General features: G+C 39.7%; 2 protein-coding genes across 3 annotated transcripts in view; both read left to right on the plus strand.

Annotated features, from left to right (window-relative positions):
• Positions 1-1,808, plus strand: part of LOC107708290 (elongin B) — a 7,236-nt gene extending 5,428 nt beyond the window's left edge. Inside the window, exon 4 of the mRNA XM_016512477.1 lies at positions 445-1,808. Coding sequence (XP_016367963.1) covers positions 445-557 — 113 coding nt within the window. The 3' untranslated portion in view covers positions 558-1,808. The remainder of the gene's footprint in view (positions 1-444) is intronic.
• A 79-nt stretch (positions 1,809-1,887) lies between these two features.
• The window catches only part of LOC107708288 (transforming growth factor beta-1-induced transcript 1 protein), an 82,254-nt gene continuing 69,910 nt past the window's right edge, over positions 1,888-14,231 (plus strand). The window contains exons 1-2 of one of the 2 annotated variants that reach the window (XM_016512474.1): positions 1,888-2,128; positions 4,226-4,276. In XM_016512474.1, coding sequence (XP_016367960.1) covers positions 2,116-2,128; positions 4,226-4,276 — 64 coding nt within the window. In that variant the 5' untranslated portion in view covers positions 1,888-2,115. The remainder of the gene's footprint in view (positions 2,129-4,225; positions 4,277-14,231) is intronic. The other variant, XM_016512475.1, reaches the window with a different exon arrangement.

The raw sequence follows: 14,231 nt of genomic DNA on the forward strand, positions 1-14,231 counted from the left end.
GCCCCCCCCCCCCAAGATATTTTGGTTTCTAGATATGACTTGGGTCCCTTGTTCAATGTAAGTATATGGGGATTTGATGCATTGAGTAGTATTTAGCGGGCCATGTGATGTCAAAATGGGTGACCAGCCTTAATTAGAATAAGAAATTTCTCTAGACTACTATATGATGTGTTTTAACAATTGTGTTGTACAATTGTGATGTTTGATTTAAAGTATTTCATACAAATTAATGGTTGAACAGATATTTCCTTTCACATTGAGCTCACATTTGTACATGAAAGTCTTCATTGAAGGAATCCTAAGATTTTTTTTTTTTTTGGTAAACTGTATTCATATATTCTTAAAACACACACACACACACAAAACAAACAAAAACGAAAAACAAACAAACAACAACAAAAAAACACCCCACTAATTCTATTTTCCCCCACCATCCTTCCACAGATGATGCATTTGAGCCCCTGCAGGTGGAACCATTTTCCAGCCCTCCTGAACTTCCTGATGTTATGAAACCACAGGACTCTGGCAGTACAGCAAATGAACAGTCAGTGCAATGAGCTGCACCCTAATGGCTAGAGTATCAGGAGTGTACTACTAAAGCTGAGCTAGATGGGGACTGATACAATGATGTAAAGGTGCTGCAGATGAACATTTGAAGTCTGGCTTCCACTAACCACTGAACTAAGCCAGTTATGAATGTCCAGAGAATCACTAACGAATAAGATTATTGTTATTTATGTTTATTTTATTATCTGGACTGACACATTTTCTTCTCAATTGACTGGCCTCATTTTGTACACGTTTCTTTTTTTCTTTGACTAAATGACATTTGACACATTTGAAAATGGAAATGTTTTTCTTCAAAGAGACTGCTTTCATCATTTATTAGAAAAATAATTGGGGTTTAATGGCACAAATGTCACATGGGGCGAGCAAGTTTGGTGAACAGGTTTGAAACGCAAATTTGCTTGTATCAGTTTTAACATTTTGACATGAATTTGTGCAGTAAACCTGTTATCGTGTTGTCTTTTGATGAAGATTGCTTAACATTTTTGTTTTATCTTTCCCTGTAGATCTCCCCTGCATTTTTTTTTTTCTTGATTCTGTTTGTGGTTGTTTGTACTTGCATTGCATTTAAATTCAGACCAAAGCATACTTGCGGTTGTGTAACAACACTTGTGTTAGTAACATTCACCACTGTGCGCACTTTTGATGTAACTTTTGTTACATAACTGCCAGATGTTCTTTGGTCTTTGAAGGACTGCACACTAAAAGCATGACCAAAACATGTATGTGTTGTATGTTGTATTTAATTTTATTTTATGAAGTGGGATATATTTCTTAGAGCATGTAACAGCTTTATAGTGAGGTAAATAAATGTAGTTGTAGTTTTAGTCTTGAAGTGTAACCATACAAACTAGTAGGCTACTGTGGTGGTACCATAATTCTTTAACATTTATACCATGGTACTAAATCCACCTTTTTTCTGACCCCTCCCCCTTTTCCCAAAAAGTGGAAAGTCCATGTTATTTACATTTTCCAAAGTTTTTTTTTTTTTATATCATAATACATGTTACTGTCCTTACCTTTTTATTAGCAAGTAAGCCAGTTAATTAGGCCAACTGTGCTAAGATCAGCTTTTATGAGTTAAATAACACTAAGCCAATAACGTTGTACTGAATGATCACTAATTAGCCTACGCCTTGTACATGTAAAAACAAGCATTGTGGGGAGAAAAAAAACAACATCTATTGAGGACGCATCCTGTTGTTTTTTACCTCTTAGGCATTCAAGTATCTTTTCATGCAGTACGTACTTTATTTATTATTGTAATTTCCCAGCAGTCGGTATCAACATTATTATGAACAACAAATGCGCACTTTTCAATCCCAAATATGGGCTGGAAATGTAACTAGTTCCGCCCCTCCGAACCGTTACGTCCTCTGGAATAAGAAAACGGCACAGTCCGAGGACAACTCCCAGCCTGGAAATTTAGGGGCGAGCAGGAAAAAGACATTACCAGACATATTTCTCCGCTATAAACCCTTTTGCTTTCATCGGGAAGTCATACAAATTTGATTTTTTTTTTTCTTTAGTTTTATTTTTCTTTAACTGATGGACGATTTAGGTATGTAATGTCAAATTCTTTATGGCACGTTTCCTAAATTTTCCTTGAATACATCAATGCAATGTATATAATGGATGGGGCAATGTAACTGATTAATAGGGACAGGGAAAAGATTGGGAAAGGGCCTCGTTTCGTTTTTCGGCTAGAAAATTGTTGAAAATATATCCACATAACATTAGATAAACTCGAGATAAACTAAGATTAGCTAGCCTAACGTTAGATGGAGACGGAGCCAAACTCCTGGCTGCAGTTTGAAAACAGAGGCGCACACCGTCCAAAATAATTATATAATTGGTATGTCCACTGATATATCAGTTCTTTGTGGCAGTTTTCAATTGACACGTATGTTTAATACGTCCTGAGAGTGGGCATCTGATGTCATCCCACATCTGCCCACATCTGGTAACGTTTAAGGACTAGCCTATATAAAGACTTAATGGATCCTATGAAGAAACACCCGCCCTTTCACAGTAGACAAACTTGTTGTAAAATGGCCACCGCAAAGCTGGATAATTCATTCTGAGGATTGGAAATATTTTATATTCTCAGAAATCCTCATCTGTTCAAATTTGGATGTAAACAAAATGTAGCCTATATAGACAGTATATAATTTGGTATTATTCAAAGTACAATTAAGTATCATGATACATGAGTATGTTAATAATTATACTACTACTATTAATACTATAGTATATTTTCAAATCATTGACATCTGATGCCACTACATAGCACTTTTTCTACAAAAGTGCTCAGAAAATTTAAATTGTAATGCTGAATATAATATTATTGACTGATTTATGGGTTAAATAACTTCCACTCTTGTGTGTGTGTGTTTTCAGAGCTTTTGAAGGTTATTTGTCAGCATACCGCATGAATGTAGAGTGGGTTGCTTTGTGGCAGAATTAAGCCAAGCCAAACAGACATGCAGCTCTAAATATGGTTAGAATTTCTAGAGAGAAGAATTCTATCTCCTTATATGAGCACAGTGCAAAAACCATCTGGATTAGGATGTGTTGTTGAACTGGGTGATGAAATAACTTCTACATGGACTAAGTTCATCTGGGGCGATCTAGTAATATGTTTTGTTCTTTTAAGCACACTTTTGAGGGACATTGATCTTCTTGACAGAGATTTAAAAAAAAAATTCAATAATATATATATATATATATATATATATTTTTTTTTTACAGAATAATTAGTGCTTAGTAATATTAAATAATATTACATATGTACATTCAGGGGCACAACTAGCAATTTGGTAGCCATTTGTTTATAAAACACCAATGTTGCTACCTTTGACCTTAGTGTTGGGTCAGAAATAAAGTGACAAAAGTGCCGCAGGTATTTAATATTTTCATTTAATACAATGTATTATATATACTTAAAATTTTAGTGTCTCAGCGTTGAGTACTGAATTAATACTAGTAGTTTAAGGTAGTAATAATATATTTAGTATATAGTATATTTTATACTAAAAGTATTTATTTGTAATTTGTACAAAACTACATTATATATAATTATGACTTCAGTGTCTCTGGGTCGTGTGCTGAATGCGTACTAATAGTATGAAGTGAGTTTAGATTGAGGAAATGTTTTTTAAGAAATGTGATTACATAAAATTCACAATGGTGTTAGAGTGGGCGTTAGAGTGGGCTTTCAGAGAACACTGGTGATGAAAGCAATGTTTTTGAAAGGGGGCAATGAAGTGTTCTTGGGGGTATTAGTTTAAGGCAAGTTTACATAATAATAATAATAATAACAACAACAACAAATAAATTATACATATTTTGAGCTACAACAATGTCACACTATCAACAGGCCAACACTGTCCATCTTTACATAGCTGTCAATGTCCCATCCACAGTTTCCTTTTTGTGGTTTGTATGTGGAAGGAATTTTGCTGGCTTCAGGAAGAAAATAACAACACCATTTTTGGAGCATTGCAGGACATTGCACACCCATATTCACTCTCACTGGACACATTTCAGTTTTTCCGCCTCTGTAATGTACAAACAGGCTGTTGGTTGTAGTTTTTGCTTTGCTAGCTGATGTGTGTCAGTGTGTCTATGTTCTCTTAGTCTGTCTGTCTCTCTTCAGGAGTGTGTGATACATCCAACTACCCTCTCAGTCCCCGTATTGTTATGTTTGGTACGTAGTTTTCTGTCTGTCTGTTTGTCCACCCGTTGATGTGTATGCTCAGTGTTTTTGACTGATATGCCCTAGTAATTATTTTGCTTCTTTTATCTAAATAAATCTCAACTTTGGCCTAGTTTTATTTGAATGTAACACATTTACAACATTTTGCTTTGCATGTTTTGTTACTGCAACACTATAGTACACTGAAACACCATTCAAGCATGATACAACTGATACTGAGCTCAATTCCAGAGCTGTGCCAATGTATTTCATGCATACAGAAAAGTCATATAATGATATGACTTTTCTGTATGCATGAAATACATTGGCACAGCTCTGGAATTGACCTTCCATTTTCAACTATTTTGATTTTAGTCCGACTAAAGTGTTTACATTTTAAAAAAAGACAAATTATTGTTTTAATCTGACTGAAATGACAGCCAAAGTCTGCCTGAAAAAGTTGTAGATTCTGCTCTCTAATGATCTGTATCATCTTTCCTTCTGCTTGCTTTCACTTTGTATGGAATTTAAGTTAAACGCTTCAATAAAACTTATATTTGTTTTTTATCTTTTAAAGGGGTCCTATTATGCTTTTTCACTTTTTCAACTTTAGTTAGTCTGTAATGTTGCTGTTTGAGTATAAAAAAGATCTGCGATGTTCTGGACTTGCACAAACTGCGTTGCAATGCAATCTTTTTCCAAAATATAATTTATGTGAAAATATGAAGTCTGTAAACCCCCGTTAACACAGGCCAGAGACGTTGAAGACGGACGCACAGAGAAAAATACTGTAGCAGGCAGATCACTCACTGTTCATGATGCACGAACTATTAACTGTAATTACAGATTTAGGTTAAATAAAGATGTCAGTCTTTATTTTTCTTCTTTTTAGGAAACAAATCAAAGAAAAAATAAACAAATTCTACTGTTCCTAATATTCTGTATGTTGCTCAAAAACAAAATATATTGTGTTCAGTGGAAAATTTTTTTTTTTTTACCCAGTCATTTAAAAATCTGCGATGTTACAAAGCTCAAAGTCCACTTCAAAAGGAGATATTTTATTTAACAGAAATCACTTTTCAAAAACTACAAAGAACGACTCATTTGGACTACAATGCATATTTTCCGGTATTTGTGATATCACAAATATCGACGAATGGGACGAGACCTGGTTGAGCTGCACTAGAGAAGGCAACGAGTGTTATCACTATGTCGCAGACACGCTAGCTTTCCCAAGGCAGACGAACTTAGAGTGGTTACAATCATCCGGGTTTAAATGGCGCTCAAATTGATTTGATTTTGACGCAATATTTACACTGAAGCTTACACTGAATATTTACACTGAAGCTCTATGGTAAGGGGCATGACATTTCCCGACCAGGCGCCGAGTGGTGCCAATAACAGCACACACTGGCCCAGCTAACCAATCACAGCACATTTCGTATTTCAGAAGGCGGGCCTTCATTTGATACAGGAACTATTCGAGCCGTTCATGCCAGACTGGGGAGAGAGGTGTTGTAATAATGTAAAATATGTGAAAAATAATGTTTGAGAGCCTGTTCTAATACACCCCCAAAACAAAATCAAGACTTTGTAAAAGAGCATAATAGGACCCCTTTAATGTTTTTTAACATTTTTCTGTTTTTGACACTGCATAGGTTTTTAGTTTTCAACACTCATGAAATTGATAGAAGAGATGCCAAATAGGAAATTAAGCTGTAATGCATGCAAATTGGCATTGCATGTGTCTTGTGAAACAATGTCCTGTGACCTATTGGTCAAAAGTTATCCAATAATAACTAATTGTACTAATAGCCATTAAACTACTGTTCCTAAAATAACTACAGTGGTGCTATAGTTGCACTTGTCTGGGTTCTTAATGTTTTTGGCCCTGTTATTAGCGTTGCAGTGGCCCCAAACATATTTGGTTTGCTTTTTAATATGAAGCAATCAATGTTTTGTTCAAAAACAAAGTTCAGAAACAGTGCTTACTGATATAAAATGGATAGATTTTAAAAATTGAAAAAGGCATAATCAGACCCTTTTATAATGTGCTCATAAAGCCGTTAAAAATGATTAAGATACGTGCCAATCATTAAGGATCATCATCAGAACAACAGAGGTGAAAATCAGAAAAGAAGAAAATGAACAATCAGGCACTTATTCACTGATAACTGGCAGGAAGGAACATAAATTTGAAGTAATGAAGTATGAGGGTGTAGTTTCAGTGGCAGTCTTGAAAGCCACGCCAAAGCCTTAAATTTGTTGCTGGTGGCAACAGGAAGCCAGTGGACTGAGATCAAGAGAGATGTAATCTGAGAATCCTTTTGTTGATTGAAGACCAGATGCGTTGCCATATTTTGGATAATTTACATTAAAATTAATGAATTTAGTAGGCACTTTTATCCAAAGCGACTTAGAGGAAGTAAAGCCTTAGAATACATGTTCAAAAGCAATTTGCCACAAAAACAACAATACTCATAGTTTACGATGTCAGGTTTATTAGAAAGCTATTAAGACACAAGCTATAGAGCAGAGGAGAAATGTAGAAGAGGATTTCTGTGTGTGCATGTATGTGTGTACCTGGTGTTCCCTATGTTATGGGGACCAAATGTCCCCACAAGGATAGTAATACCAGTACATTTTGACCTTGTGGGGAATTTTATATATTTTTTTTTTGGTCCCCGTGAGGAAACGTATAAATCAAACAGAATTAAGTTTTTTGAAAATCTAAAACTGCAGAAAGTTTTGTGTGATGTTTGTGGTAGGGGAAGTGTTAGAGGATATAAAATACAGTTTGTACAGTATAAAAACCATTACATCTATGGAATGTCCCCCAAAAAACATGGAAACCCAACATGTGTGGGTGTGTATAAGTGCATTATGGGTGGGTGCGTATGAAGTGGTTAAGTACTTCTTAATGTATCTTAAAAGTTGTGATAGACTCAATTCAGATTGAGTCTGGCAGCTCATTCCACCGAAGGGGAAGAGAGGTGGTCAAGATTTTGGGTAGAGTCGTTGTGCCTTGTTGTGAAGAAACATCAAGGCATCACTCGTTCAGTGACCATAGCTGGTGGGAGGGTACACTAGAATTCACTACATAAACTAAAACTGCAGCTTTTTTAGATGTAAAAAAAAGATCTAATTAAAATCATGTCGGATCTTTTTCTACCTATAATGTAATATTGAAAATTCATGTAAGAAACAAATAAAAACTTTTAAGAGAGAAAAAAGGAAAAATAAATAAATAAATAAAAGTAAATGTGCACACCCTTTTATAATAAAACATGGTACTTTGTTTGGAATTAACGTTGGTCATAAACTCTTTCTGAAAGGTTATTATAATCCTCCAGTCATCAATTAAGTGATTATAATTAAACCCCAATAAAAAAGAGCTTATAAAGGATGAGTTGGGATCTCATTGTGTAGAGCAGGCAGTGGCGCAAAAACGGGGTATGTAGTATATGCAGTGCATAGGGGTGCCACATAGGGGGCGCCATTTTGCCAAAATCATTCTGTGAAAATCTTCTTTAATAAAACGTTATAAATAATCAAAAGCTTAGTTATTAAAAATAATTAATGCAACATTTTTATTGAATGGTTTTTAGCATTTTAATGAGTTCAAAAATGTATTTATTAAAATCTTATTAAGATGCGGAATGGCCGTATCTCTTTGCGACCACAACAAACGTCTCAGGTTACGTATGTAACCATGGTTCCCTGAGAAGGGAATGAGACACTGCGTCCTCTAGGGGTCACTGTGGGGAATGCCTAAAAACAACAATAACATTGGCCGGCAACAGCCTATGACGTCATTACCCTGCATGATCACAGTATAAAAGGACGCCGGGATAACACGTCATCCACTTCTTCGTCTGAAGCTTGCGTCCGAAGCATGGCAAGGAAACTAGAGGACGCAGTGTCTCGTTCCCTTCTCAGGGAACCATGATTACATACGTAACCTGAGACATTCCCTTTCGAGGGAACTTCGAACTGCGTCCTCTAGGGGTCGCTATGGGGAACGATATACCCACGCCACCATGCTGAGGGGAGTGCAAGCCAGAACCATGGCGAGCACTAAGTACCAACTCTACCATAGCCATGGGAGTTGCCCCTAGGATGCCTTGATGGCTGTCAGTGACATTATCCCCTCCGGCCAAGGGCCTGAGCTGCATACCCTAAACAACTTATCTGATAGTGGCTGGGCTGGGAAGCCCAAGCCTAGGGCAGAGCTCAAAGGCTTGGAATCAGAAGAAAGAGATTCCTTTGAGAGGATACGGCCAGGTCTGTCACCCAGGGGGCTACTGCCGGCTCTGAATAAGCTCGCTCAAAGAACTGACTCGACAGATCTTTGGTAGCAACACCCTGCTCAGAAATGTATCAACAGAGATACATTAGTTGAGTGGAGCCCAAGGCGAGAACCGTGGTCTAAGCCAACTCAGAGAAAGGAAACGAGGCTGACAGTGCGTAACCCTTACCATACAGGATTTTAGAAAGTGCGCAGAATGCTTAGCGTGCACACTTACCACAATGTGGATTTTAGAAAGTGCACAGAGGCTTAGCGTGTGCACTTACCATAGCATGGATTTAGAAACACCATTGCTTAAGGGGTAACCAAGGCTGTATTAAGCCAGCCTAGGGGCCTTATGTGACTGTGGCACGCTCACAGAACAGATTTCAAAGCATCTGCTCACAGATGCCCAGAAGGTAGCAGTGCGCTTGCAAAAGGCCCTTCATGATGAGGGGAGCACAGCTAGCTGACTTAACAAGCAACCCGCCTGGCATGATTGCTATACGGAGCTCAAAAGAGCGGAGGCCCAACTTCAAAAATAGAAGAGAGACTCGATGCTCAGATCGAGAGGGGCGTGCTCATATGAACCCCCAAGGGCATTGCTAAGCTTGACCCCAAGGAGAGCGGCTCAAGAGGAAGGCGGAGAGAGGCCTAACAACCTGAGCTCAAACGAGTGGAGGACTCAGAGAGAGAGGGCAGATAGATCACAAATGGGACATCAGAAATGGGAGCCTGCTAGAAGGGGATCACACATTGATCACACAAAGGGAACAACAGGGTCCCAACTAGGCATGGGCCTATTACCGGTTTCAAGGTATACCGCGATTTGAAAATTTCACGGTTTCAAAACCTCGAATATTTTCCGTTATACCGTTCCTGCGGTATGCGCTGTTTTTTATGTCTCCTCAAAGACTGAAAGTGTAGGAATCCCTCAGGTTGAGTGCAGTGTAGAGAGTAACATGACCCTCCTCCTCCTGTTGGTGCGAGCGAGTGGTCAGTCACGCGTGTGTAGGATGGCTGAACTTAAGGAGCTGCCCCTGGAACTTACACGATCGGCAACCGTTTTTTGTCTTATTGCAAGCTGTTCTGGACTTGCACAAACTGCGTTGCAATGCAATCTTTTTCCAAAATATAATTTATGTGAAAATATGAAGTCTGTAAACCCCCGTTAACACAGGCCAGAGACGTTGACTGACCAAGGAGGCGACAGAGACGGGCCTACTTAGTTCATTGCAAAAGGGGTTCTTCGGGAGCAGCACTCTCAGCTCTCAAGCTGAGGAGGGCCCTTACAGCACATACTGGGAGCGACTAATAGCTAACCCTCACAGAGAAGGGAGCACTTCTCAGCTCGACCAGAAGGGGGCACTAGATTAGAAGGGGTAACCCAGCAGGGCCCAATAAGAGACAGTCCACTGGTGCAGCTGGACACGGTCTCATGCTCTCTATCTCAATAGAGAGCGTGGGTCCCGTATAACCAGACCCGATAGAATTTGAATAAATAGCGGGACCCAATAACCATTCATGCGTATAGAGCGTACTGCTCCTCAGAGCAGAAGCACAAAAGAGGGGTTTCCACAGAAACACAAATCCCTCTTTCCTCAGGGAACGCAGTGTACTCCAGCCCACTCCGCAGAGGGGCGATTACTAGTTCAACCATAAGGGCAGTGTGACAGTGAGGACACACGGGCCCGACCGTCTATGGAGCGTTGAGCTCCTCAACGCCTCAGCGAGAGGAGCTATAGCTCAGAGAACGTGCATGAAGGTTAAAAAACGACTCAAATCTCGGGAGACCCCTCAGGGTAAGAAATGAGTAGTGCACCCTGGCCAGAGGATAGGGAGCATGTCTCGAAGCATGTACTCAGAAGAGTACTAGCCCACGAGAAGGACCCACAGGTCCTGAGGTTGCAACGTTATACTGGGGACCTGATGCTGGGAGGCTTCCTCAGAAGCCCAGGCTGCGTGTCCAAGCCGAAGATGAGGGCTATCACCAGCCTGGATCCAGAACCGATGAGTGAAACCATCACTGTAATCGGTCAACAGCAGGAGGTCCTGATTTAGCAGATGGGTCAAACCTAAAAGTCAGAAAACAGAACCGGTCCGAGTAGCGCTGCAGAGAAAGGCTAGCATCGAATACACAACTCTAGTCTTCTGAGCCCACCTTTGATCCTTAGATTGAGACGGGCCAGGACCCCTTTGATGTTCGGGCTCAGACCTGGACCTTCGTGGAATGAAGGATTTAAAGGCAGCTGAGCGCGTCTTGGCCTCCTTAAACTTCAGCAACTCAGCCACCTCATCAGGGGATAGACCCTGGCCTTTTTCCAGGTCTTTCAGAAGATCAGCCTGATAAGCCTGAAGCACCGCCATGGTCTGCAACGAGGCTGTAGCCTGACCTGCTGCCGCGTATGCCCTGCCATTCAAACGAGATGTATCCTGAAGGGGTTTGGACGGCAGGGAGGGAGGCTTAAGAAAAGATGTCTCCCCCATAGAGAGATAGCAGGCCAGCGTCTCTTCAACAAGGGGCATCTTTTCATAACCATTCTCACGCATCCCCTCGATGTTGGCATAACTAGTATGCTGGAATCTGTGGATGCGGGACGAGAATGGATTCTTTCAAGCCTTCTCGATCTCCACATGAAGATCGGGAAGGAATGGAAGGCTCACCTGAGCTGGAGGGCTATGGATAGAAAGAAAAACGCTCATCGAGGCAGCCTCGAGGTGTCACTTTATTGGCCAATGCTATATAAACAAAAGGAAATTACTGATAGGGACCTGTCAGGTCCTTTCATGTTCTGCCCATCAACCGCGAATCGCGGCAATTCACCACGACCGCAACGGGCAGCATGCATTCAGCTCCCGCGGGAGCTAAACACGCTCCTCCCAAGCACTAGATTACCTCAGAAATCAAGTGAGAACGGAAACCGCTGCCGCGAATGCGTCGCCATTCCCGCGAGAGGCGAACGCACTCATGCAAACGTTATCTACAATCTCGGATAAATGGTGAAGTACTCACCTCCCCCTCAATAGTCCCGCGAATCACGATGAGCACAAGCCGTCTCCTCGTGAGACGAGCACGTTCAATTCATGCTTATCCCTCACAAGAAATAAGCAATGAATGCAGAGCGCATCCAACTCCCTCGAGAGCAGAACACGCTTGCTCTTCACCACACACACACACAGCACGCGAGCCATGTGAAACTGCGGGTATCAGAGCAAAGCCTCTGGCAAGAGAACATGCACTCCTAGTTGTGCTTAGCTTAACGCTAACGTAAACAAATGGTCAGTGAAGACAAAGAAGAGGATGACGTGTTATCCCGGCGCCCTATTATACTGTGATCGCGCAGGATAATGATGTCATAGGCTGTCGCCGGCCAATGTTATTGTCGTTTTTAGATGTATGCTTCAGACACCGGTCACGCTGAAGGCGTTCCCCATAGCGACCCCTAGAGGACGCAGTTCGAAGTTCCATCGAAAGGGAACGGGAGAATTTTCAGACGAGTCAAACGAGTGCGGAAAAGGTACATGTGCCAAATGAGTTTCAGTAGAACAACAGGGAACTGCGGTCTGATGAGATATTGTTATATGTCAGTAAAAAACTTTCCTGTCCTGTCAGCCGTTTTACTGTGCTCACGGCACACGCTCTTTAACTGTACTCGAAAATGAGGCGCACGCTCACTTCATAAATAAACTGCACTAGAAACTGCGAGCATACATCTTCAGTTAAGTCACGAAATTACCAAAATGGCGATTAAAACTGCAAAACTGTGCATGCATGTATGTGTATTACATTTAAGAATGTCTCTCAAATGCATGCAGCCTACTGAAATATTCTGCAATTCGAGATCACAATAGGGCGCAAGATGATGTAATTATGCTATGTAATTTTTTTTATTTAAAATTTAATGCACAAGTAGGTCAAATGTGAGCACAGTGCAGTTAAATGTACTAGAAAATGTGCAAATTTTTCATTCATTTGTAAAGTACGAAAATGAAAAGAAAATGAAACCATATTTAAATGCATGAAAAAAACATATTTTACATTCTTACATTATTTTCCTTTGTACAGAGCTCGATTTAGGTATGACAAAAGTGCTGCAATGAATTCATTTTGACAACTAATAGAATGTTAAACACTGACTGATAACTTTTTCAGAGTTCATTGATTATATAAAATTCAGTGAAGGTTGACTATAGTTATCTACTTGTCTCATCCATGAGTGGGCCTATGCAATGATGGAGAACAAGCAATGGTGCAATGGTGGAAACACATGTTTGTGAATGGGCATTTGATTTACATTTGAGAGAAACTAAGATTGCAAAACTAGCCACTTTTCACTGAAAATTGCCGTTGTAAATTCAAAATAGGCCATCTGTGTAATTCAAGTAGATTCAATGAGTTGAAAACACTTGCTACTTCATACTTCAATACAAAACAATGCTGAACTTTGACAAAAAGAGATATTTAAATGTTATAATAGTGATTTTATAATATCTAATTATAAATCCATTTGCAAAACATGTGAAAAGAAAATAACTATATAACAGAGTGGAAATGGTAAAGGAGACAATAAATGATCCTCTGCTGCTATTTAGTGGTCATAGTGGGAATCATGACATTCATTTTAATAGTATTTGTTTTTCTACCAGGTGAAATCTTGGCAGAAATCTTCCACTTAGCATGGCACATTTTCCATGAATTATCTCTTTAAGTAAAAATGAAAAAAAAAATAAAATAAAAAATAAAAATGCAGATGTTCTTAAAAGTTTAAATTTTACTTTATAAAAATGTGCAAAGATAATAATAATTTTTAGGCAAATTAAAAAATATATATATTCAAATTACCTAACTAAAAAGTGTGCAATAGTACATGTGTTTGAAAGTAAAAATTAATAAAAACGTGTTCTACTGTCTGGGGTCTGCCATCAGGAGTTAAAGGAGTTATGTGACACACTTTTCTTTTCTTTTTTTTACTTTTCACTTTTTTCCCTATGGTATTAAAAAAGAGGAAAGGGAGTTCAAACCTTTGTAAATTTTTTCACTCCTGATGAGTTTGTATCCTTCCATGCACAAACTAGTAATGGGCTTTTGGTCATTGACTTGCAGATAGTTTTCTGCGCGATTTAGTGTTAGAGGCTACTAGAATACAGGGGGGCGCCGACACTGATCTTGCATACCCCTCTGCAAATGTGCAGTTGCACCCCTGAGAACAGGGGTGGCGAACGTCGTTCCTCGAGAGCCGCAGCCCTGCAGAGTTTTGCTTATATATTATAAAAATATCAGTTTCACTCTCCCAAAACGCCGGATCCGTGTGGACGAAACGCCTATACGATACAAAATGTATGCGTATACAGCTATACGCGTCTCCGTGTGGACGGGGCCTGAGTCTGCTCAGAAGAACGTCGGAGGCGCCCCTATCGCGAATCAGAAATCCTGATGTGTGGGGGGGAACCCCGAAAACCACATACTATAGGAGCAAAACGGTTAAATCTAGGATTTTTTTTTCTCATGTTTGTGGTCTCTCACATTTTGAAGATCTTATAAGATTTAAAAAATCTTTTAGTGTGTACCCAGCATTACTAGAAAGCTACAGGCAGGTGAGTTTTAATTAGTGTTGGAGCTGAACTCTGCAGGGCTGCGGCTCTCCAGGACCGGAGTTCGCCACCCCTGGAATAGAATAA

This window comes from Sinocyclocheilus rhinocerous, unplaced genomic scaffold (genome assembly GCF_001515625.1).
Source record: "Sinocyclocheilus rhinocerous isolate Xijiao unplaced genomic scaffold, SAMN03320098_v1.1 scaffold716, whole genome shotgun sequence".
In the NCBI taxonomy this organism is placed as follows: Eukaryota; Metazoa; Chordata; class Actinopteri; order Cypriniformes; family Cyprinidae; genus Sinocyclocheilus; species Sinocyclocheilus rhinocerous.